General features: G+C 41.2%; 1 protein-coding gene across 2 annotated transcripts in view; it reads right to left on the bottom strand.

Moving 5' to 3' along the window:
* MAP3K20 (mitogen-activated protein kinase kinase kinase 20) overlaps positions 1 to 23,638 on the bottom strand; it is a 96,702-nt gene that overhangs the window by 57,277 nt on the left and 15,787 nt on the right. For both annotated transcript variants that reach the window (XM_072875370.1, XM_072875371.1), the window contains exons 3-5: positions 6,110 to 6,197; positions 1,721 to 1,822; positions 856 to 921 (exon numbers count right to left, since the gene is read on the bottom strand). In XM_072875370.1, coding sequence (XP_072731471.1) covers positions 856 to 921; positions 1,721 to 1,822; positions 6,110 to 6,197 — 256 coding nt within the window. The remainder of the gene's footprint in view (positions 1 to 855; positions 922 to 1,720; positions 1,823 to 6,109; positions 6,198 to 23,638) is intronic.

Raw genomic sequence — 23,638 nt, 5'->3', positions numbered from 1 at the left:
GCACCTGAACATGGACGATTGTCCTGCTTTCTCTGAGAAGCTTTAGAGAACATCTGTAAGCCTCTGAACAAACGCAAAACCTTTCAGACTTTACTGAGTTCAAAGACAGCCACACAACTATAGCTGAAATACAGATAAACTCCATTCTTCCCAATGTAGTTAGGCTTAACAAGAAGGTCTCTGAAAGATTCATTAATAAAAGGAAAAACTTACAACTGAGGTGAGATCTAGACTTTTCTTGACTATTATCTCCCCATGTGCATTACTATAATCTGTGTCCCTCCTATGCCACTACTATTAGTGAAAGTTTCAATTAAAAGGCAACATTCAGCAAATTTCATAAATGGTCATCAACTGCCAAGTTCAGACTAACCAGTGCAGCTCCACACTGAGTGCATATTACTCAAAAGCATGAGTATCTGTCAAACCTCAAAACAGGCCACAGTAAAGACAAGATTTTCAGATAAGAAATAATAGACCTTATCCGGTCTATTGTGTCTGGTGTCTGCCAGCCTTTCCTGGTACTCAACCTTTCCAAATGGAAAAAGGAAGTGAGAAGTGCTCAGACAATGTCTGACAGCTGATAAGATGGGTACAAACATGGTCAGCAAGACACAACTTGAAAGAGCCCTCCACAGTGCTCTAAATGACGCCAGGGACTGTAACAGAGCTCAGACAGCCTCGGGATGGGGAGGAGGGAACAGGCTCTTCTGCACCTCAACAACTCCTAGTGAAGCTTGATGACAGCCAAGGCGTTAGTTAGTTCTGCGTGTTCACAAAGCTCAGGTACAGATTTAAATGCTACGTTAACAGGTAACAGTAAATGCAGAGCGTTTCAGTGTTTTGCTACTTTACCATTCCTGGACTTCAGATCCCTGTGGATTACTTTAACTGGAGCTTCCATGTGTAAATAGTGCATTCCTACACAAAACAAGGGAACAATCTAGTTAGGCAGGCTCAGCATGGCCATCGCCTATCAGCAGTCATGTTTTCTGGTTCCCATTAATTGTCCTCATTACGAGTTGGCATACCTGTACGTCACATTGATACGCTGGAGGAGAAGCAAACCTTCCCATAATCTACTTTGAGTAAAAAACACTAAGCCAAGCTCATATATCTCTCAGAGCATCTATATGGGTATGTTAATGCTTTTTAACATCATATTTAGTGATTTCCTCAAAGGTGTTGTCTACACAGGGAAGCCAAGACACGAATTTACTGTTCATTCATTAGTTTATACTAATTCTTGTGTGGTCACAGAGAACACAAAGGAGAAAACAGCTGCTTCTGCATTATTATATGAAGAATTTCAGTATGTTTGCTGAGAATAAGCCCTTAGCTTCCTTAAATGTTCCAATTCAAGTCAAATGTAAGGATAATTATGCACTTTACCTCATAATTAACTCTACATCAGCAAAATTACCCTCTTGGGACTTAGGGGCAAACCAGAAGTAAAACTGGCTCACAGAAGCCATTTTCACTCCAGAAATTATTTTGGATTCCTAACAACCAAGGAACATATTAAAAAGCACAGTGAATGGGGTTTGCTTTTTTTATGTTCGGTTCTTTTGGGGTTTTTTGGTTTTGTTTTGGTTTGGGTTTTTTTTACAATTTGAATAAGGAAGTATAGGAAGGCTTTCCTGACTTCACAGGGAAAGGATCTCCAGCTGTACACTTTGCTGGCTGCGTAGGATAGTAATGCACCGCTCGTCTTGCTTACCTTTAGCTATGTCAGTTGCCCAGGTCATGATATGATCCATATCCATCTCTTCACTTTTGTTACTATTAATGTAATCAAACAGTGAGCCAGCAGAAGCATACTCTGTTAAAAAACAACAACAAACTCACATGACGTTTTAAAATATTGCACCTAAAAACTGAAAGTTCTAATGGAAACTCTGCCAGTTCCAGAAAGCAACCTCTGGTTTAATGACAAAGAATTTGGGTTCAGCAGCTAATATTATTAGTAGCGTAGCAGGAGAGTGGTAGTTTGTTCTCATTCTTGCAACACAGACATAATCTACTGCTAAGGGTAGAAAAAAGTAAAATCATATATAACAACAGGCATTAAAATGAAAAGACATTAGAAAGGTCTGGCATCAACAAAGCTCAGGCAAAGCAGTTCAAATTCCAGAGTAAAAGGTTCTGGATGCTCCTTGTTCAGGACCAACAGACCTTTTACTTAACTTTTCTCAACTACACCTACAGAAACCCACAGCAGGATTATATGGGTACAAACAAGGGCTGTTTTGGCCTGGTGGTGTTTACAAGTGTGGAAGATGTAATCCAGTCTGACTGTCAGAGCTCGCGGGGCTGAAAGCTGGAATAACAAGCTAGTTACACCTACACACATTTAGGTGTGAAACTGGAGACAACTGAAACCTGCACAGCACCACTTTTACATAACTTGAAATTCTTACATATTCAAACAGTGAATTTGCCACTTCTGATCAGAAGAGCAGTTAACGGATGAGTTTGGTGGTATCAGATTCTTCTTACTGTTTCCAAAGACAGAGGATATTCCCCACTGGTGAGCAGTACTGCGTATAAATGATGCCCCATAACAAAGCATAATTATTTTCTTTCTTTTTTAAAAGTAAAACCAGATGTTAAATATAAAATGTTCTCTTAGGAAGAAAGGGGTTGCAAGTAGAAAGGGAAATTAAAATTTTCTTCTCCTGTTTCCCCATGGAGGAACAGAGTAGCAGATCAAATCATTTGTTCATGAAAAAATGGAAGGAAGGAACTGGAGGTCTAACCCTGAGGTAAGTGGGCCAGATTTCCATGTGCTACAGGTCATGTTGAGCAGTCTAAAGGCTGTAGCTCCTCTGCTTAGTATTTATTACATAAGCTTTATGTTTATTTAGTATTCATTCATGTTTCACCAAAAACACAACAGGAGGTTTGTGAGTTGAAGCAGCTGATACATTTTCTCCTATCTGGTGGCCAAGAGTGAGCACATGCCGCCTGGTGCAGCCCAAGTAGCACAAAGACCAGAGGGATGCAAGGAGCAACTTCAAGCCTTTCATCCCCCTCTCCCAAGGCTATTCAGCGTGCTCCTCAGGCAGTCTGAAGAATTTAAAACCTACTTACAAGACTCCCAAAATCTGCATACCTAAGGTGACAAACTAGCTGGTATACAATTGAAATGCTTAATTTCAGCCATTTCAAAGCAGTCACGAAATCATTCTAAGACTACATAAAATATACCTGAATTGTTGTTAATAGCAATATTAATCAATGAATGATACACGATAGGCTAAATGCCTAAAAAGTAAACATTGATCCTCATCAAGGAAATCAAAACCACTGGGAGATTGCTGCATGGGGAAGGAAACTCTGCACAGCCTAGAACACGGTAGGCCATGTGAGAAGATTCCAGCTCTAAATGAAAGGAAAGAGGGAGAAAATAGGAAGTCCCTTGAAAGTAAACACTCAAGTGGCAAGTTCGTTTTGGATCATTACTGCAGGACCTCCCGCTGAAAGGAGCCTCTGCAGGAGACAGAAGTGTTGCTTCTGATGTCACCGAAAGAGGAGTAAGCTGCTCACCTGCACACATTTCCTCAATTAAAACATAAGCTTTTTTTACCCATGATGTCATCATCTGTCTTATAAATGGATTCTTCAGGAATAGGTTGGCTGCATGCTTTGCATGCCTTTACAATGCATAATTTGATCCATCAGGGTCAGGGACAACTCAGCTCCAGGAGCCCTTTGCCACTCTGTGTGAACAGAGGCAAGCAAGCTTCAATCAACAAAGCTCGATCCTTTACTATTTCTTCTACATATTTATTGTGCCACAGGTTTTTACTAGGAGCTTATGGATTTGGAAATCATATCGCAAGGATCGTTTTCTGTCAATAATGGAAAAGAGGTATTTGCTTTAGAAAGAAAAGCTCTGAATGCCCGACTGGACCCACCCTGTGATGGGCTGTGGGATACACCATATGTTTCTGTGCAGACGGGGGGCACAAGCTCTGAGAACCTTTTGGGGGGAGGCAGCTGTGGTCAAAAACCAGATCTGAAAGCCAGGCATCGAGACCACTGTTGCCAGAAACAGACAGTGACATCTAGAATGATGTGATCCATGTTAGCAGCTCGCCAGGCGGGATGATCGGTTAGAACACTGACATACATCCCAGCTGGGAAACGCGTTTTGACTGCAGATGTAGCCTCTCTCAGAGAACTCTCTGACCATCCCACATAAGACGTCACGTGCAGCTAATGCTCAGTACATGCCAATGCTTGGCTGAATGCCCTCATTTCCATCACTCTGCAGAATCATTAGGTTCTCAGGATTTCTTCTTGTTTGGGCTTTTCCCCTCACAAGAAATGGATCTCTGACTAAACACAGGATTAAGTCCGCAACACTGAAGGCCATCCAGAAGATCACGGAGTGAAAATCTCTCCAAAAGTATTTCACGCGCAACTAACATTTCTTGTCTCAGTAGCGGGGAAATAGAGGCTTGCTTCCCTTCCAACCCAAGGGACTGCAGTCTCCTTGGAAGTTGCACGGAGAACCAATGCAGTTTGTTAAAAAAAGCTTTTATCTTTAGCCAGGGTGGAATCAGAGCTCCCCGAGTAACAAAGTGGTTGGACTACGCAAGAGTAGTCTCCTTCTCACAGATGGTTAAAGAGTCCCCATTCCCAATGACATAATGAACTACTTTAGCTGCTGTCTGTCCTGTGACTGGCAAGCAGGTCAAATGTCCTTCTCCAAACACTGACCTTTTGTGAGATCAAACTGAGGACTTTCTGATCCAGACATCATCCTGAGCTGTTGATTACACATTTCCTTTGTCACTCTGCTTGCTGGTTTACACTTATGTTATAAATTATAGTAAAATTACACTACTGGATTTATTAGCTTTCTATTATTTTTATTGCTTCAAGAAGGTATTCACGTTCCTGTCTATATGCTATCACCAGGGCATCCTCTGAGTGGTGTAGGCTGTGGTCACCCCATGCCCCTCTGGAGTACTGGATGCAACACTGCGACCTCCAGTAGGCTGATACTCCTGTAAGTAAAGCTCCCCAAGCTCTGAACAGTGCTGTGTCTCAGATGCACTCCCACCGGATTACACTGCCATCTACTGTGATAATCGGACGTCTAAGAGACAGGTAGATACAACTGAATTTTCACAGGTTCTGCCCACCCTCTGAGAACCAATAAAAACCTGAACATCAGTGTTTCAAACTGGTATCAGACTGTGCCACATGCAAAAACTACTCTTCGCATCAAACTCTTTGAAGTGTTACAGACGTGCCAAAACATGCTTCCTAACCCATCCTTTCATGGTTTTTACCTCCCCAAACATTTGTTTCAGCACATTGGAGGTTTCTTTGCTTTGGGTTTATTTTCTACTACTATCTTACCTAGTTTCTCCCCTAAAGGAAAGGGAGAAATTACATTACCTGTAATGTAATTTTATATCTGGACCAACTCCCAAGATAAGGGAAGGAAGCTTAAAGTGGTGATAGAAAACAAAACAAAACAACCCCACCCCCCAAAAAAAACCCCAACAAAACCACAAAAAACAACTTCTGCATAATTCTAGGAATGCCACAACAAATGAAATCTAGTTTTCAGTGAATAAAGGGAGTTGTCTTATGGCATCTAATAAACCCTTGACTCTGTTTCAAGCTCTTCCCACAGCTGGGAAGTTCCCAATGCAGATTCTATTTTCCATACAGGCAGAATTCACGGTGCAGCTTTGCTCTGAGCAGACTCTCAGCCTTCCCTTTTCACAGAACTTGCCAGAACTTCGTATCATGAAAACCTCTACTTCTGTCACATGTCAATTAAAATGGAAAAGCAATTCACAGAACAGGGTAAGAGAACACAGTGAAAGCTTCTATTTAAAGGAGTGCTGAGTTTATGCATTAAGAACACCCCAGGCTCAAACTGCCTCTGTGCTGCTATCAGCCGTGCTCCCAGCCTGGTTCCCACCTCCAGCACTCCCATTTACATTGAGACAGGTGGTGCTGAGCTCTCTAACATTCAAAGAAGGCCAGGACAGTTAGCAAAACACTGAAATTGGGTAAAGCTAATACTTTGTAACATTGGAGTTTTACAGAATCAAGACAAAGGTCAGACAAAACCCCTTACCTGTAACTATGCCATAATTTGGAGGTTCAATGACAGCTCCGTAGAACTGAATGATGTTTTTGTGACTGAGCACACTGAGTATTTCTGCCTGTTGAAAACAAACAAACAAACAAGTCAGACAATTAAGAATGGGGCATTTACTATGATAGTTTTTTTTATACCCAAGCAGGTATACACATATATACAACATACATATAAACACACACACACACGTATCTAGGAAAGACTGTTCACAAATGCTTGGCATTTGAAAAACCTCATGAGAGAGTTTGGCAAATGAATGCTTCGTATGTTGGGGAGGGGGGGGTGGTGGAGGGGAAGATCAGGCTATTCTTTCATGGCCAAGGCACAGATGTAGAAGCTAAGTCTTTGGAAAAACTGAAGGCCGTGGAAAACTTTGTTCAAAGAAAGATCTGGGATTTTTGGCAGAGCTGCAGCAGTCCTATCCAGAATTTGTGTTTATGCACAAAGTACTATGGGTTCAGCAAGTCCAGTGCTTCAGGCTGTTAGAGCATACCATGCACACACAGCTCCATCCAATGTTTACTGGAAACGTGGAGTTTCCAGGCATGCGCCGTAGAGTCTGATTGAATAAGCACAGCAAGCATGCTTGAGATTGCCAAATAGCCAGCAGTGCAGTTGAAACTGCTCCTCAGAGCAGACTGCAGCTGTTTGGAAATTCTGGATAAACATACAAAACCTTCAAATTCCACTTGAACAATGCTTCTAGGTTTGAGAAAGAGGCTGCAAGACAATGAGAATACATCCATAGAAATTAAGACATATAGTCCCTGCAGTTTTTGAGAAAAAAGAAGGTCAGATGTCTCCTTCAAGGTCTCTCAACAGTTTCGTCTCTGTAGTATATTAAAATAAATACTCAAGAGATTTTAGACACATGTTTTTACACAAATATATGTAATACGCAATTGTAAATATATGTAATACAGATATAGACTATTATATATTTTTCTCTACAGCAATGCGTTACTTTAAGACTTTGAGATTATGCTACCTCTATACCAGTCAACAGCATCTAACAAGAAAAAAATCACAATTAATTCCTCTGAACTTATCAAAAGTATCTGATCTGACAGATCCCTTCTCGGATCCCTTGACTGGCTGTAGGAGTGTTGCTGTTTACCTGCAGGTGAGTCGTCCCACATTTCCTTAGATAGTTGCCAATTACATTATTTTGTGGCCTTGTAGATTCACTGAAAACAGGAAGGCTATAGCAGCTTTGATGCAGAAAACCATGGTACATCAGCTAGTGCTACTGTAATAAATGTACAGACATAGCAAAACAGTATTTTTTTTGGCCTATGTTTTATAGCTGGTACCATGGTCCATGTGCATAACTGCATGATTACAGACAAAGGCAGGAGATGGCTCAAATTTTTCCTGTTGTTGTTGTTGTTTAAAGCCTTTTCTGAGTAACTTAAACACGGTTTTGAATTAAGACCTTTATCTTTAGCAAATGCACTGACATTTACACATACTCAATTAAATCTTTAACTGTAGCTTTGAACTTAACTTGGGTTGCACTAGTTCTTCATGCTGCTTAGCCTGCTCAGCAAGGTAAACAGTGTTACTTTGAAGTGAGTAATCTTTTTTCACAATACCAGAAAAGTAATTTTTTAAACGTACGCTGTTTTCAGCAAATCATACTGCAGACTGACTCACCTACAAGTCCACAAAATAATTTAACTGGCAGCTATCTAAGCAAATGTGGGAAGACTCACCTGCAGGTAAACAGCAACACTCCTACAGCCAAGTCAAGGGATCTGAGAAGGGATCTGTCAGATCAGCAAGGGATCTGTCGGCAGAAGGAGCTCTGCCCTCCAGCTGCAGCCCCACCAGCCTCCCAATACAGGGGCTCCAGCAGCAGCAGCAGCGCCTGTTTCACGAGCTGTACCTCCAGCCTCCTTCAGTAGCCTGGAGCATGCAGATGACAGCCTAATCATTCAAAACTCCATCTCCATGGGCTAGCAAACCCAAGACCCCTACACTTCAAAAACTTCTGTATTATGTTTTTAACTTCTTTAGGAAATCCTAAACTGGAGAATGTCCTGTAATTCCTACCAGCACTACTGCTGGATAACCAAGAGACCTAATACTCCTTGACTGCCTACCTGAATATTGTTAGAAATGAGACAGGAATGCCAGGCCATAAACAACATTAGACAAACTATCTAGACCATCTTTTCTTGAACACCTTGGTTGAGAGGAGCTGAATAAAACTATCTTCTTGTACAGCAGTTAAAAATCCATGTCTTCAAAGCACCGTGCACGCCACGCGCTGCTGTTTACAATACATGTACCTCAACAGGCCATGAGAATTAAATTGACTAGTCTCACGTTGAACTTTCCCGTGGCACAATGTATTTAGGTCCTGGCTACTGAAGTAGTACTAGATCAATCTTTTTAGCGAATGATTAGAAATGCCACATGATGAACACATCCAAGTGCCATAACTCCCTATTCGACCGCAGCAATGTGCAGAAGCCAGTGACTGTCCTCCGTCTCACACAAGATGCTGCTGGATCCAGTAAAAGCCCACCAGTCACTGGACAACAGGAGAGGCTGCACTGCAGCAACAGCAGTGGTGAAACCCAGGCCTACCGATCACCCAGGGTGACCATGAAATGGACAGCAAGCAAGACAGGAGCACCAGACCAAGAGGATGAGTCCTTCACTGCTGCAGGCATACTGACACACAGTGCTTTTATTATTTGGAGATTCAAAAATAATTATTTTCTAAGATTATCTTATCTACAATATATTACACACTAAGATCACATTCCAGGAGTATGAAGAAATGCTGTGTTGACCATGGCTAATACCATCATCTTCACATTGATGTTCATGCTCTAAACTGGGATTTAACAGGCACCAAAGCAAGCTTCCATCTAAGAATACGGAAGGGCACCTATTAATTGCTCACAGATATCCCATATTAAGAACTGGGGGGGAAAAATTGCCAACTCTTTCTAAGGACCATTACTTCTGAAAGAAATCCTTTCTAAACACTTTTAATCACTCTGCTGTTGTTAGCACTAGCGATTCTAAACTATTCCTTTCATGTTTTGCTCTTTTCAGTTGCTGTAGATCAGCTGTGAACTCTATTAGCCAATTTAAAGACACTTATCCCTTACAGTGAGAACCAGATGCAAGTCAATCCACATCTTTGAAGCTTTTGTACTTTTTATGACAAGAAGGTGCCATGTTTCAATGAAAGACTGACTTTCAGATAGCAAATTACAAAGTGATAGTTAAAGACTGGTATTTCAAAGGTGTCTTAGGCACTTACAAGAACTATTTAGAACCACCTTTAAGCATCAAACTCATACTTAAATCCAAAATGCCTAAATGCTCGGAAGAAAATCCTGCCATGCATCTGTCTGCCTAAAGGCTAGCGAAGAAGCCAGCCCTCACTGGCTTGGGCATGACACACTCACTTCCCTCGGTAAAGCTGCTATCTATCTTATGCAACTTAAATAAGCATCAATTTCCTTCCTAAAGCCATGGTGATGTCAAGTAACATGTCTTTAGTTATTTCATTATATTACTTTTTTGTGTGAAAGACATTTTTTTTGTTTGTTTTTTTAAATGCTGGATTGAAGCAGAACTAGAAGGAGCTCAGCTGAAGGAAAGGCACAACCCAAACACATAAATACAAATTCCTTGGACGTAACATAGAGACACAGTCAGACGCACAAGGTGACTGCAGTGGAGTTGAATATTACACTTAGTCCCATGATAAGCTTAGTCACAGCCTGGTACTGATCATCAAACCATGCTAAAACCGTTCACCCTGTACTTACACCACAGGTATGGGTGAAATTATGTCCCTCTCTCAAGTCACGCTGAAGGGAATTACAGACTAGATGCCATTTCTTGAAGGCAAGGCGATTCAGAAGTCTAAACAAACCTAATCCACTGTTTATATAATTCAACCGCTATCATGAAATCCAAGGTCAGAGCAAATTACACTAAAAACATTTTATTAAATTCTCACTTACTGGCTTCTGTAGCATTATTGTAAATCAAACGCAATTCATAAGACTACTACAGTATAAGACTTAGGAACCCAGGTAATCCCTCATTGTACAAACTAATTGTGTCCTGTGAACCATGGTCTAGATCACAGTGCTTAACGGCTAATTTATTTTTATGCCTGTTTAATCTCTGTTTATTGACATATGTGAAAATGTCAATTACATCATCTATGACTGACATCACCCTACAGCTGCCTCTAGACCTGCTAATCATAGAACCATAGAATCAGTAAGGCTGGAAAAGACCTCTAGGATAATCTAGTCCAACCGTCAACCCAACACCTCCATGCCTACTAAACCATGTCCCAAAGTGCCACATCTACACGTTGTTTGAACTCCTCCAGGGATGGTGACTCCACCACTTCCCTGGGCAGCCTGTTCTAATGCTTGACCACCCTTTCAGGAAAGAAATTTTTCCTAATACCCAATCTAAACCTCTCCTGACACAACTTGAGGCCATTTCCTCTCATCCTGTCGCTAGTTACCTGGGAGAAGAGACCAATACCCACCTCACTACGACCTCCTTTCAGGTAGTTGTAAAGAGTGATAAGGTCTCCCCTGAGCCTCTGCTTCTCCAGACTAAACAACCCCAGTTCCCTCAGCCGCTCCTCACAGGACTTGTTCTCCAGACCCTTCCCCAGCTTCGTTGCCCTTCTCTGGACACGCTCCAGCACCTCAACGTCTCTCTTGTAGCGAGGGGCCCAAAACTGAACGCAGCATTCGAGGTGCGGCCTCACCAGTGCCGAGTACAGGGGCACGATCACTTCCCTAGTCCTGCTGGCCACACTGTTCCTGATACAAGCCAGGATGCTGTTGGCTGCCTTGGCCGCCTGGGCACACTGCTGGCTCATATTCAGCCAGCTGTTGACCAACACCCCCAGGTCCTTTTCCACTGGGCAGCTTTCCAGCCACTCTTCCCCAAGCCGGTAGCGCTGCATGGGGTTGCTGTGACCCAAGTGCAGGACCTTGCACTGAGCCTTGTTGAACCTCATACAATTGGCCTCGGCCCATCGATCCAGCCTGTCCAGGTCCCTCTGTAGAGCCTTTCTACCCTCAAGCAGATCAACACTCCTGCCCAATTTGCTGTCATCTGCAAACTTACTGAGGGTGCACTCGATCCCCTCGTCCAGATCATTGATAAAGATATTAAACAGAACTGGCTCCAATACTGCGCCCTGGGGAACACCGCTTGTGACCGGCCACCAACTGGATTTAACTCCATTCACCACCACTCTTTGGGCCCGGCCATCCAGCCAGTTCTTTACCCAGCAAAGAGTACACCCGTCCAAGCCATGAGCCACCAGCTTCTCTAGGAGAATGCTGTGGGAAATGGTGTCAAAGGCACTGGTAATACTGCTCTTAACCTTCTAGTACAAACAACTATGCAGGAATACTCATATTCTCAGTATTTTCAGCAGGTAAAAACAGAGTCCTCCTCTAGGCCTTGTCTGTGTTCAGCAATTGCTGAACACAACCCACCAACATAGATTTTGAGTGTGGCCAGCAGCAGATGAGGGGACAAAGCAGGCTACCTGGATAGTGTGGTCTCGTCACAAGCAGCACAAGCCTCAGGTCACTGGGATGACACAAGTCCTAGCTCGCTTTTGCTCTGTCCAGGGCCAGTGCAGCAAAAGCAGCAAATGCAGCTTAGCTCTGACAAGATCTTCAAGGTCGGCGCTGACTGCAGATGTGGGCAACGGCCATCTGATGCTGAGCTGGCACTACTCGGGAACGCAGACAAGGCCTTGTCGTCAGATCTTTAATTGCAGCCGCACAGGCAGTAAGGATGTGGACAGAGGCACTTCGCGTACAGCTGTGTTGTGGCCTGCCAGCTACTCATACCAGCCGCAGCTGCTCTTGTTAGAGCTCCCTATCCCAAGGCAGCTAAAGTTAGCAAAGACCAAACGACTCAGCATATTTTAGTTACTCTGGTCCTCCTTGGAAATACATTAGAAAGTTGCTACTCTCACACTTCTAGTCAAGATAAGTGATCAAGGTTTTGGGCTAGCAGCCTATCCCAGCAGCACAGCTGGACCTGCAAAAGCACATCTGTCCACAGAGTTTTTTCAGTATGAAAAGACTTTTTTGCTGGGGTCTGGGCAAACTGGACCCACAGGAACTTAATCACCATTTCTTCCAGGTCCCTTTGGAGCCACTGGCCGGAGAGGACAAAGTACGGCTGTCCTTCCACCCTGGTCTGAGCATGCTGGTTTAGGATTAACACAGGAAATAGCTGCAGCGTCTTGTGAGACCATCAGGTTAGCCAGCAGCCAACCGACTCTCCTGTTAATAAATCAGTTAATTGCACAGCAAGAGGCACCTTCGCTCCATGCAAAATTACAGGGTCACACATGGTTAGCTACTTAAGGAATCTGATTAATACAACTTCCTTAACTGCCTTCTGATATTTATTATTACATTGTGCAATAGTTTGGTTATTTACTTTTCCAAAGAAATGTTTGCCATGTTTATTAAGGAGATAGTTAGATGCACTTAAGGCAGCTTTGAAAAGATATTTTTTCCCAAGTCTTGTAGCATTTTAAAGGCTTTGACCTTTGCCATGTTCTTGGGAGAGTTGCAACTTAGCTACTCTCAGGGGGGTTTACAGCCTAATAAAAGGGCAGCTGGAAGAGGCCAGCTGATGTTTTATTAAAATCGTTCTATTTACTGACAACCACATACAAAAAAGCTATAGAATACTAACAGAAATCAATCCCAAACCTTTATTTCCAGATTCCTGCTCAAAAATACATTCAGTCTGCCTCCATTTCCAGTGTCTCAGGAATGCTCCCCTGTGAATTCACTGATGTCTAATAAGGGATGATGTCTCTTATAATACACTAGTTTCTCTGGGTAAACAAGCCCAAAACATCATTTTACAGACGCAATACTAAGACAATCAGCATCTAAAGCTACAGTTCAGCTACAAAACACTAGTAAAATATGCATCTTAGAATCCTACAGGCTTATGATTTTTTTTTTAATGTAATGCTGACAAATCATTAAGGCAAAAAAAATTTGCATACTTTTTCACAAGATGTGTATGTTTTACGTGCTTTAACATAAATATTTTACAGCCACACGATGATTCTTTTTAAATTATGTTAAGGTTTTGACAGGAGCCAGAAATTACCCACAGCAGATAATTTTTACTACTTCACTGTTTCTGTCCTTTTGAAAGTTAAACTAACACAATTCTTAATGAGCAGGATATAGAAACAGTTTATGTAATTTAGCTTTTTCTGGATTATTATCACGCCGTAGTCTTAGAAGACTACCATTCTACCATTGCTAACAAATGATCCTCTCAATATGCAGTAAATAAAGGGATACTTAAAGAATATTAGAAATATAAAACCCCTAATAAGAATTATACAGTAGGGAATATACAGTTTTGAACATAAAAAGAAAATCAAGCAGATACAAAACAAAAATATAGGACTTTGCCTACTGTTTTGTTTGTTCTCAAAGTTTTGTAAGAAAAAAAAACAAAAACAAAACCAAAGGTTTTGTGCTTTGGGGTCCCCAAGAAGAAAGCTAACAATAAGCAAAAGCACACTGACTACCCAGTTCAAGGAATGTTTGTTAAACCTATTAAACTGTCTCTGATATTAACAATGCAAGAGGAAAACCACATGAACATGGCAAAGCCAAAGAATCCTCAGTGAGATCTTTTAACTGCAAAGAAGCAGAATTATAATGTGCTTTGATAAGTGCTGTGAGCACCCTCCCAGCACAAATGCGTTACCACCTCTTTCAAAAGGCAATCGTAGTTCTTAAAACTATCGTTGCATATCACTTAAAACTGTGTGAGCTTGGGGTTCTTTTTTAGTACTCATTTAGAGTACTAATAATAAATAGTACTCTAAATGAGTATGCAAATAAAAGCTATTTTCTATAGCCCATTAACAAGTTAAAACTGTCAGCATTTGTTATGTCTTAGAACAGCCATATCTATGCGGTGTTATAGGGATACTGTTTCATAAAACACACAGAAAAGAAGAGTTAAATTACATTCTCAGATTGATGCCACCAGCACTTCTGTAAACAACAGAATTAAATTCTCATATCTACAACGACATACAAAACATGTACTTAAAAGCATTTCGATTGAGCAAATGTTTCAAAGCATCAAATTTGCATCCAAAATTATGTCCTACACTGTTACAAGTCCCAGAGACTAAAAGTGGAAATATAAAGGAAACTAATAAATTCTCATTGCTATATAATCATCTTATCATTATTTTAAACCCACTGTTTTATATCACCACACAATCCTCATTTTTTGAAATACTGTGGTAGAAACACACACTTTAAATACCTTGTATTGACTTTTAGGTTGCAATCTTGAAGAAAGAAAAAAAAAAAGCACATTACCAAGATACCTCAATTCTGTTAAGCTGTCATAACGTACCATGCTGAAGGAATATGGACATAAATTTATTATGTGCTGTTACAGGTTCACCCCATCTTATGTAATTTAAAATATTTCATTTGCACCATGCAGTAGCAAATGTGTATGAGCATTTCTGGAGGAAAGGAACACCATAGGACATGTTAGTAGTAAAATGTATTGGATATTGACCATTTGATAAGAAAACTGAGTTTTATACTCTACTATAACTTTTTATAGCAACCTTTGCCCAAAACTTGGCAGTTTTAAGGATAATTTGAAGGCTATGGGATTAGAAGTATTATCTAGTGAATTCAGAACATGCCCGTCAAAATACTGCAAAGGCTTGCTCAGCTCATGGAAAGCAGGCTGGTCCCTCCAAAAAATCACAGGGAGATCTGTCCTTGTGAAATGGCAGCAGACCCTCTGCCTTACGCAGTAAGAGGGAGTTAGATCCAGCTAACTGGCTCAATCCTGCCACTGACGTACATCAGCCCTGTACAACAACCACACGGAGCCCACCCAGCAGTAACCGAGCAATTGCAAGATCATGGTGTTGGTCTTCCTCATGACTGGGGTTAAAAACTTGCTATCAGTGAGAGAAGAGGCTGTTAACAGAAGCTGCAGCATTTAGGATAAAACTAAGCAAGGGCACTTTCTGCAGAAAATCCTTACAGAAGGTTTAATAAGCTTGAAAACATCATTTGGAGTTACAACTACACTGCCATTTACCCAAAAAAAAAAAAAAAAAAAAAAAAAGGCAGCACAAAGATCATGGACAAATAGCTCATTTTCACAGATTTCAACTAGAAATCCACTATGTCCAACATATCCCACAGGAGCATTACTTTTTGCAGCATACAGACTGAGATTGTATCAGCATTTAATGTTAAGGTATCTGATAAATGGAGATCTGCCAAGAAGAAGAAGAGTATTTTGGATGTCACTAGTGTTATTCACAGTTAGTAAAACTCTTCAAAACACACATAAACTATTTATTTGTAATGGTGTAAGAGTCTAGAAATGAGCAATGTCCTGCAATATTATAAATATTTCATTCAGGCAGATTTAGAGTAAGAAGCTGCCTCCAGCTGCAAAGCAATAGCAGCAATTGAATAGAAACAATAGATGAGTGGACTAAACAGCAGGTTTGAAATACCTGAGCTCCCATTGAGCAGTTTATTTTCAGCAATCATCATTTCTCTTCTCAATGTTGGGAAATTTTCCCATTTACTCACAATCATTTTGAACACAAACTCTCTTTGACAATAGAGTACATCAACAAAACCCACGACATCTCTAAAATACAAGGGAATAACAAGATGTGAAACTTTCTGACTCCCTGCTCACTCCACAGGTGAGCAGTTACCATGGCTACTATGCAACACCTAAATCTTTCCAGACCCAAAAAATGGAAAAATATCCAAGGAAATTATTTCTGAGATCAAAATCACTATAAGTCTCATGAGCACCTTGTTGGAAAGACATTCTGGTACGACAGTGATGGACAAAACCAATCCCTTCTCAAGGAGTCTCCTGCAGTGCTTAGGAGCAACAGAAGAGAAAATAATGTCAAAGAAATGGTACCTGGAGAAAGGCCATGTCCATACACATCCAGCTAGAGCAGTGATTTTTCTGAGGTCTGCAGAGTATTAGTAAGGAATCTGGATAAGATAACTTAGAAGAACAAATCTAGTCTCATTATACAGTGGCTTTTGCTGAACCATTAGCACAGACTCCAACAGAGACAGCAGCAGCTATACTTATGGATCCTGATCCACTCCTCTAAAGCAGCTATGATCGTTCCACTAAAGTATTTTCTCAAACTTGATCATGAAAACTGTAATTTAACCAAGGAAAAAAATTGTCACATTCTTGATGAACACTCACGTTAAGCCTGTCTTAGAGTAGGTAAACCCAACCTACTGTAGCTAATGATACAGACAGCACTTGATGGTGATCCCTCTTATTGGAACCCCAGTGATTGTTATAATTCCAGAAAATGTTCCTCAACCAGATAGGCTGAGCCCACCCTCATGAAAACAGCACATCACAAGATGTGTTACCTCCCTGTTACATGTTAATAGCAACTGCTGGGGAACCACGTGCAGTTTTGCTTTCTACACAGGCTATCAGAGCTGTGTAGAAGGCTCTCCCCAGTTATCACTCAAAAATTACCTGCCCCTGCAGAAAAGCAAATAATCTCTCCCTATTCAGAGACCACCTACTTTAAAAAGACACAAAATTTTCAGCACAGAAATCCTGGCTGTGACCAGCTGGCATAAAAGAAAGGAGAGAAAGTAGTTGCCAACTACATTCTTCGGCTCAAGTGTCTGAGAGTCCTCCACAGATGAAAAGCATTTCTCATGCCACACTTACCTATGCCATAGCACAAGCTCACAAAATCCGAGGTTTTCAAGAAAATGAGTTGTAACCATAATCTGAATCTCTGACTGCTGTGCATTTTCTGAATTATGCACATCATGGTTTTATGTGCAACTGTCCAAATAAACCACCATGAATCATGGTGAAGTCTTCACCATGAACCTGCTTCCAGTTTTGGTTTTACTACATATTAGCAACAGACCACCTTCCTTCCTGAATCCAGAGCAGCAAGCTGTCTCTGTGACTTACCAAGTCTTCTTTCTCTTTACCATGACTTAAGCAGTAAGCATCCTTCCTCAGGTTACAGACAGATCTCCATTTCACCTTGCTGAGATTGGCAAGAACATAAGCAAGAATGGTGTCTGGGAACACAGGACTCCCAAATCCACCAAAATCTGACTTTTACCTTCTCCAACTAAGTATGACTGCCCTTCAGCCAGGACCATGCCATCAAGCAACAGCCAGAACAGACTTCACAGCAGCTCTCTGCCTATGTCCACACTACCACCTAGACCACTATCGATCAGTCTCCATTCCCAACAAAACTAAAGTTTCAGGACATAAATTCCTTACCTGCTTTTCAGAAAAGTTACTCTTCTTTGTCTAAGATAGAAAATTGTATTTTACTTAGAAAATAGGCTCAAATGCTACCCCTACTGGGTGGCGATGGTCAAAAAATGAAACTAGACAAAACCGAAATTTCAAGCTTTTACTTTTATGCAAAGTAGATCCACTGTTTCTTTTTTCTTGGGATTCTTCAGGCTATTTCCATGGTAGCTCAATCTTTTTCCAGTAAGACTAAAAAATTTCAGATAAAACAATGCCTAAGATAAAAACCTTAGAGGAAAACGCAGTATTTAAAAATTGGTTTTAGTGTCATAAACACACATTTATTAGTACTACCGTACTACATATTTCTCACACGTAACTTGAGCTTTTCCCCTACTTCTCTTTGATGAATTTCTTGTACACAGAACTCCTTATCTTGACTTCTTTATAGCTATCTGCTTACATAGATATGTCAATAACAACTATTTCATTTCTAATCCTCATTATAAAAAAGTTGTTTTCAGAAAAGAAAATCTTTTTTTTTTAAATTATGTTGATATCATATCTATATCAGAATACAAGCAGTCAGCCTCAAAATAAATTGTTTAAAAGTATCTCTGAACTCTGTAGAAAGCTGGAATCTAGAAGAACCTATCTAGAAGAGTGATAGAGACTAATTACAGAGTGACCTGGTATCCTATGAAGGCAGTGGCTTTGAGTTCCATGAACAGCAGACTTACAAGAGGCAGAGAACTCGCACAGTTTTTGTACCACCACAGGATACCAAATTAAGCCAAAAGTCTGACTTTCTCATTGCTCCTTTCCAACCAAACTGCAATATCCCGAGCCAGTTCCTTCCCCAAAGTTATGACAGAACGACCAGAGGTACCGTAACCTCTACCCATATCTGTGCCGCAACCTTGGCTCTGTGGTTCGAACCCACCAGAAAGAGCAAAACTGAGTAATGAGCCAAACTGAGAACGTGAAGCCTGAGACCTGCTCCAACTCCTTTGCGATAGTTTGGTGGAACAGAGCATGTGCAAGCCAGGAGCATCTCCTCTAAGGAGAGTTGGAATTGTGCAAAAATCACAGCATCACACATGCCATTAATTCTCATTCTCCAACACGTACAAAATGCTGCTGAGAACTGCTCTAAATCACACACACGAACAGACCAGAATTTCTAAAAGAACACAGATGTAGGAAAAAGTGGTAAATAGAAGACAGCTGAATGCAAAAATAACAGTACTGCAATAATACTCCACAATGTAACCACAGTGTATTTTAGGTTAAACATGTAAAGGGAAAGAACATCTTGCAACCACATTCAGCTTTGGCATTTCTCCATTTTTGAGCTTCTACTTCCACACCAGTAATCTGCACTTTCAGACTTCATTTGAATTTTCTCTTTCATCATTTTATGAGAAAAATTCCAAACACATCAGAAATAAATATGAGAGGAATACCACACACATACCCTAATGGGGGATTAAGAAAGTTTAAAAGGCCAGTTAGAAAATGGAGATCATCTATTTTGTGATTACAAAACAATTAACTTGCGCTACTTCCTCCATCACTCTGCACTGTGCTTCCAAGGACCTGCAATAAATGAAACAGCAAAGAGGAAGTGGGAACGCTGCATTATGTGAGCCCACAGGAACTTCAGGACTGGGGTCATGTCATGCAGCATACCAATGAAATCTCTTTTCCACAGGCTGTACCTGAAAAGCCGAAGAGGAGGCAACATGCTGCAGCTCATGACAATTCCAGTCTGAATCTGAGCGCAGCAAAAAGAACTGGCATTTCTCTTCCTATTCTAGCAATGCCCAAAGTCCTTGCATGATTACTAACTGATTTCTGCTCCGAGTATGACAAGGATCAGATTGGCAAAGTTCATTAAAATGAACTGAGCTCACAAGCTAGATCCAAGGCCCAGGAGCTCCGTGCTGTTTCGGTGGCACAGAGCACACTCCAACCTGCAACATCTCCTTTGGCGTGGGAGAATAACAGCATCACGTATACCAGAGCTTCCCATTTTCCAATGCCAGAGGTATGCAAAAACTCGTCTGAGGACTATTCTAATTGACATATAGGGAGAAATCAACTCCCATCAAGGACCAGACACAAGCAAATGTAATTTTCCATGCTACCTTCAGGTCAAGCAAGGTTGGGATGACTTTAAGCATTCTCCTTCATCCAAGCAAAATCATCCTATAGCAATACTGATGACAAAGCTTCACTGTCTGAGACACATCTCTCTGGAGGGCACAGCCAGAACCCTTTTCCACCCTGCCAGAGTGCTGTATGGCTACATGACATTTCCCCTCCCTTCCCACGTGTGCTGCCACTGTGCTGTGCACTTCACTTGCAACACCACTGGCCTGCTGAGGGTGTTCACTTCTAGGAGACAATTCCCTGATTCCAGGGAAAGTCCTTCCTTCTGCCTGGAAAAAAAAGAAGAAATGGAGCTTAGGAAGGCTAACTCTCTTATAAGAAAGATGCAGTATTGGCAGGAAAAAAGCACCCAGAGAAACATTTCTTCTTCTCTTCAGACAGAGTTAACAGTATCTTGTTATTAGTATTCAGTGTTACTATAAAGAGGGTTTGGCTGATCCTATACATCCGCAAGGCAGTCATAACCCTTCTGCCTTTTTTCCTTCTTGAGTTTGAATTGTTGCAGTTTGGAGAGCTTCAAGATTTCTCCTCAAGGCCAATTACATCAATTATCTCTGTCTTTATCAAATCTGGATATAATTACTGTAGTTGGCTCTGAGTGGAAAATATAAGACCATTTGGAAATTACTGTTGTGCAGAACAAGTGTGATGGTCTTGCATATTATTGCAAACCTTGCAAATGTTATTTATTAACAATTCAACCATTAATTATTCCATATGGTATCCTCAGGGACAGCACCTTGTTGTTAGTTTCAGAGATGGTTTGGAAAGGAAGAATCATTTTCAGTTTTAGCTAGGTAAAGATTAGATACCTATCTCTAGCACTTTCAGGACAGACAATTCTGTGATGAATGCTCGCAACTCTTGCTAAAAATCTAACTACATTTTTAGCTGATAAACTGTTTGAGAAATAAAGACATTTCCTACAGAGCAAAAATAAAATTATATTCTACTTTTCCAAAATTTGGAGAAAACTGAGCATTTCAATTAGGTCAATGATGCATCTAACTTTAGGTGCCTACACTCGAAAATGATCTTGATATTGCTTCAAGTCCTCCATTGCTTGCTCCCATTACTCCCAAACCACCAAAAAAGCAAAACTCTTCTTTTGAAAAGGAAATCTTGAGGAACAGACATCTTAAGCCTTTAGAAGTGTCCTGCATATGTTCTCACTGTTTAGTTTAGACTAACATACTTTTATTATTGTGTATGTACAAAAAGAAAGCACAAGGTGTAATAGTCTTCTGAAAATATTGCTTTTTTGTTCAAAGTTTCTACTGAATTCAGAATTTTGATGGGTTGAAGCAAATGGTGGTACTAGAATAATACTGAAGTTGTAGAATTCAGATCTTAATTCTTCCAAATATATATTTTAAGATATACAGCTTCTTTAAAATGAGAGGAAGTAAAACTCCCCATTCTTTTAAAAGCTGTGTACAGGGATGGATTTTCACAACGATGAACAGCCTAATCAGGGTGAAGAATCCTCAACTGAAAGCTCACAAAGGGACCCCTCTATCCCTTCTCCCTTTTTTGATTTCTGCTTTTCTCTTGAAAGGGGTGTCTCACCACAGAACCTGAAGAGTGAAAGATTTTAAAGTATAGGACTGAAATCCATCAAACCCAGGATTGTGGTCCAAACCCAACCAGCTGTCAAACCCAGAGATACGAATGTATGCTCACTTCTGCCTAATAAAATTTGAATCAAACACTTTGCATCTGATTCTCCATGTGAGCTTTTATGCAAACTTCTAAAGTGCAAGGAATCCTGGGGTGGAAGAGCTATTCTGAGAGCTTTCACATAGTTCATGTAATTAGGGAAACCACTTCCTTTGATTGTAAGTGTTCAAAACAGCTGAATTTCTTCTTTCAAAGGAACTCTGTGATTTGGGTCATCTCTTTTACTTGCTCTTTCATGTTTCTCAAGATGAGAGGTGAGACTGTAGAGCACATTATTTAGAAAAAAAAAAGATTCCACTTTTTGTTTTAGGGATTGAACTTGGACTATTCAAAAGGTTGTCATTTGGAAATCTCTCTTTCCCTCCCTCTGTTTCCTTCCTTTTCTGATAAGCTCTTCAGTGGCTCCAGCGAACATAGTCCAAAATGCCAATTTAAACCTAAGGGAAAACTGAAATACAGTACATAAAGGAAAAGCGACTCTCATTTTCCTTTGTACGGTTGTGGCTGAATATGTAATTATAAAGGAGCTCTAGCTGCAGGATCTCAGTCCCCATGCCACATTTACTTTTTTAGTGGTTCTAAACACTGACCAAGCAAAAAGGCAGAAATATAGATTTTAAAAGACAAACAAAGCAACTGCCCTGGTCTTTGAAATGGGTCTGTGGGCTTTTTCTTTCCCAAAAAGGGAACTCTGGTCACAGTTTCAAGGCAACGACCATGTCACTACAGATAACAGCTAATGCCAGTGTCGTTACAGAATCAAGTGTCACTTGCCCTGAATTTCTTGAGCCAGGCACCCCGTTAGTGCTGTTACTCCACGTTCGTCTCAGTAACGGCCGTAACGGGCAGGGAATCTCTCCCATCTCACAGTATAGCACAGAAACACAGTAATGAAAAGGCAGGAGGTTTCATACTGCAGATTTCAAATTTATTAAGTAACAACAGGATGCTTATTTACCCCAGGAGGACCGAGCTTTATGCCCGGTCAGTGAAAAATTACAGGACTCCTTCCAGAATTGTAGTGCTAACAGGGAAGTGGTTTGCAATGGGAACAGAGTAAACCACCTGGAACACAGCACCAGAAACCACATTACTGACAACTTCTGCACAGGACAGATGAGACGCTGGCTCGGAGAGAAGACTTTACAATAAAGACTTCGGTACAAATACATGAACCACCAAAAAAGCAAAAGTTAAGAGCAGAACTCCAAATTGTGTGGTCCTAACAAGTGGCGTTCTGGATCTTGTAATTGCTTTAGGGCCCTCGCAAACTCTTACAGTGGGTACTAGCAAGGTGACATCCTAAAGGAAGAGCAATTCAACAGCTCCAAATTTTATCCATCTGTTGGTACGTACATACCTCACACGCAGCACCTCAGCATACACAGACAGGTTGCAAGGAGGTCAAAGTAAAAAGCCTTTTCCTTGGTTTAGGAGATTAAAAGTACAGAGTTCGCCAAAAAGGAAAACCACCAATCACTACTTATAAGCCATCATCTTTGATAGGATTGCCTCAAATGCATATGACATTACTAAAATTAAGGTTATTATATCATTAGACGAAAAGTGATTTCTGTGCTTTTCCCCCTCTAACTGCTCACAGGCACGCACTACATTTTCTCTGCTCTGCGATTCTTCCAAGGAAGAGGACAAGATATCCTCTTGGAAAATGTCACCCACCCACTCAAGGGTGCAGCAACTAGGTTATTTTAACAAGTTTCCAGAACAACAACCTACTCGCCTCTCCTATTCTGCCTCTGCCAGATAAAAATTTGTAGAGAGCCTCAGCTTTCATTGAAAAGCCAACACCCACCCAGCCTGCACGCCCGCCTTTTGTTTTTTCCACCTTCCAAAGACAAACTTCGTACAAAACAACTGCATGTTTTCTTGTGCCTACCAATACCTCCCTCACTTCTCCTACAGCAGCTCAAGGGTTTTTACAAGCCATGCTTATTTTTGATGTGGCTACTGGAAACTCACGTGCCCGATACACAAAACCCACAGCTACTTGGTCATGTGTGTATCATGGTATCTTTTTTTCTCTCCCCCGATTCAACATTTAGCCATAAGGAACCTCAATTTTCAGAAGTTTTGGACAAAAAAAAATGAGCAACCAGAGGCAGAAGAAGAGAAGCGGAAGACGTGCGGCCCTGTCCCCTTTCAGTGGCACGCAGGGGCCAGGCACTGCTTTGCCGAGGAGGTGCAGCCGTCGGGGGACCCCTCCTCTGCGCAAGAGGCTGCCCCGCTCTCCGGGCATCAGGCAGCCGAGCTGCAGAGGGGACCGAGGAGGCA

The sequence above is a fragment of the Ciconia boyciana genome, chromosome 10 (genome assembly GCF_034638445.1).
Source record: "Ciconia boyciana chromosome 10, ASM3463844v1, whole genome shotgun sequence".
Taxonomy (NCBI): Eukaryota; Metazoa; Chordata; class Aves; order Ciconiiformes; family Ciconiidae; genus Ciconia; species Ciconia boyciana.
Note: the sequence above shows the minus strand (reverse complement) of the source record. Positions and strands in the feature narration are given on the sequence as shown.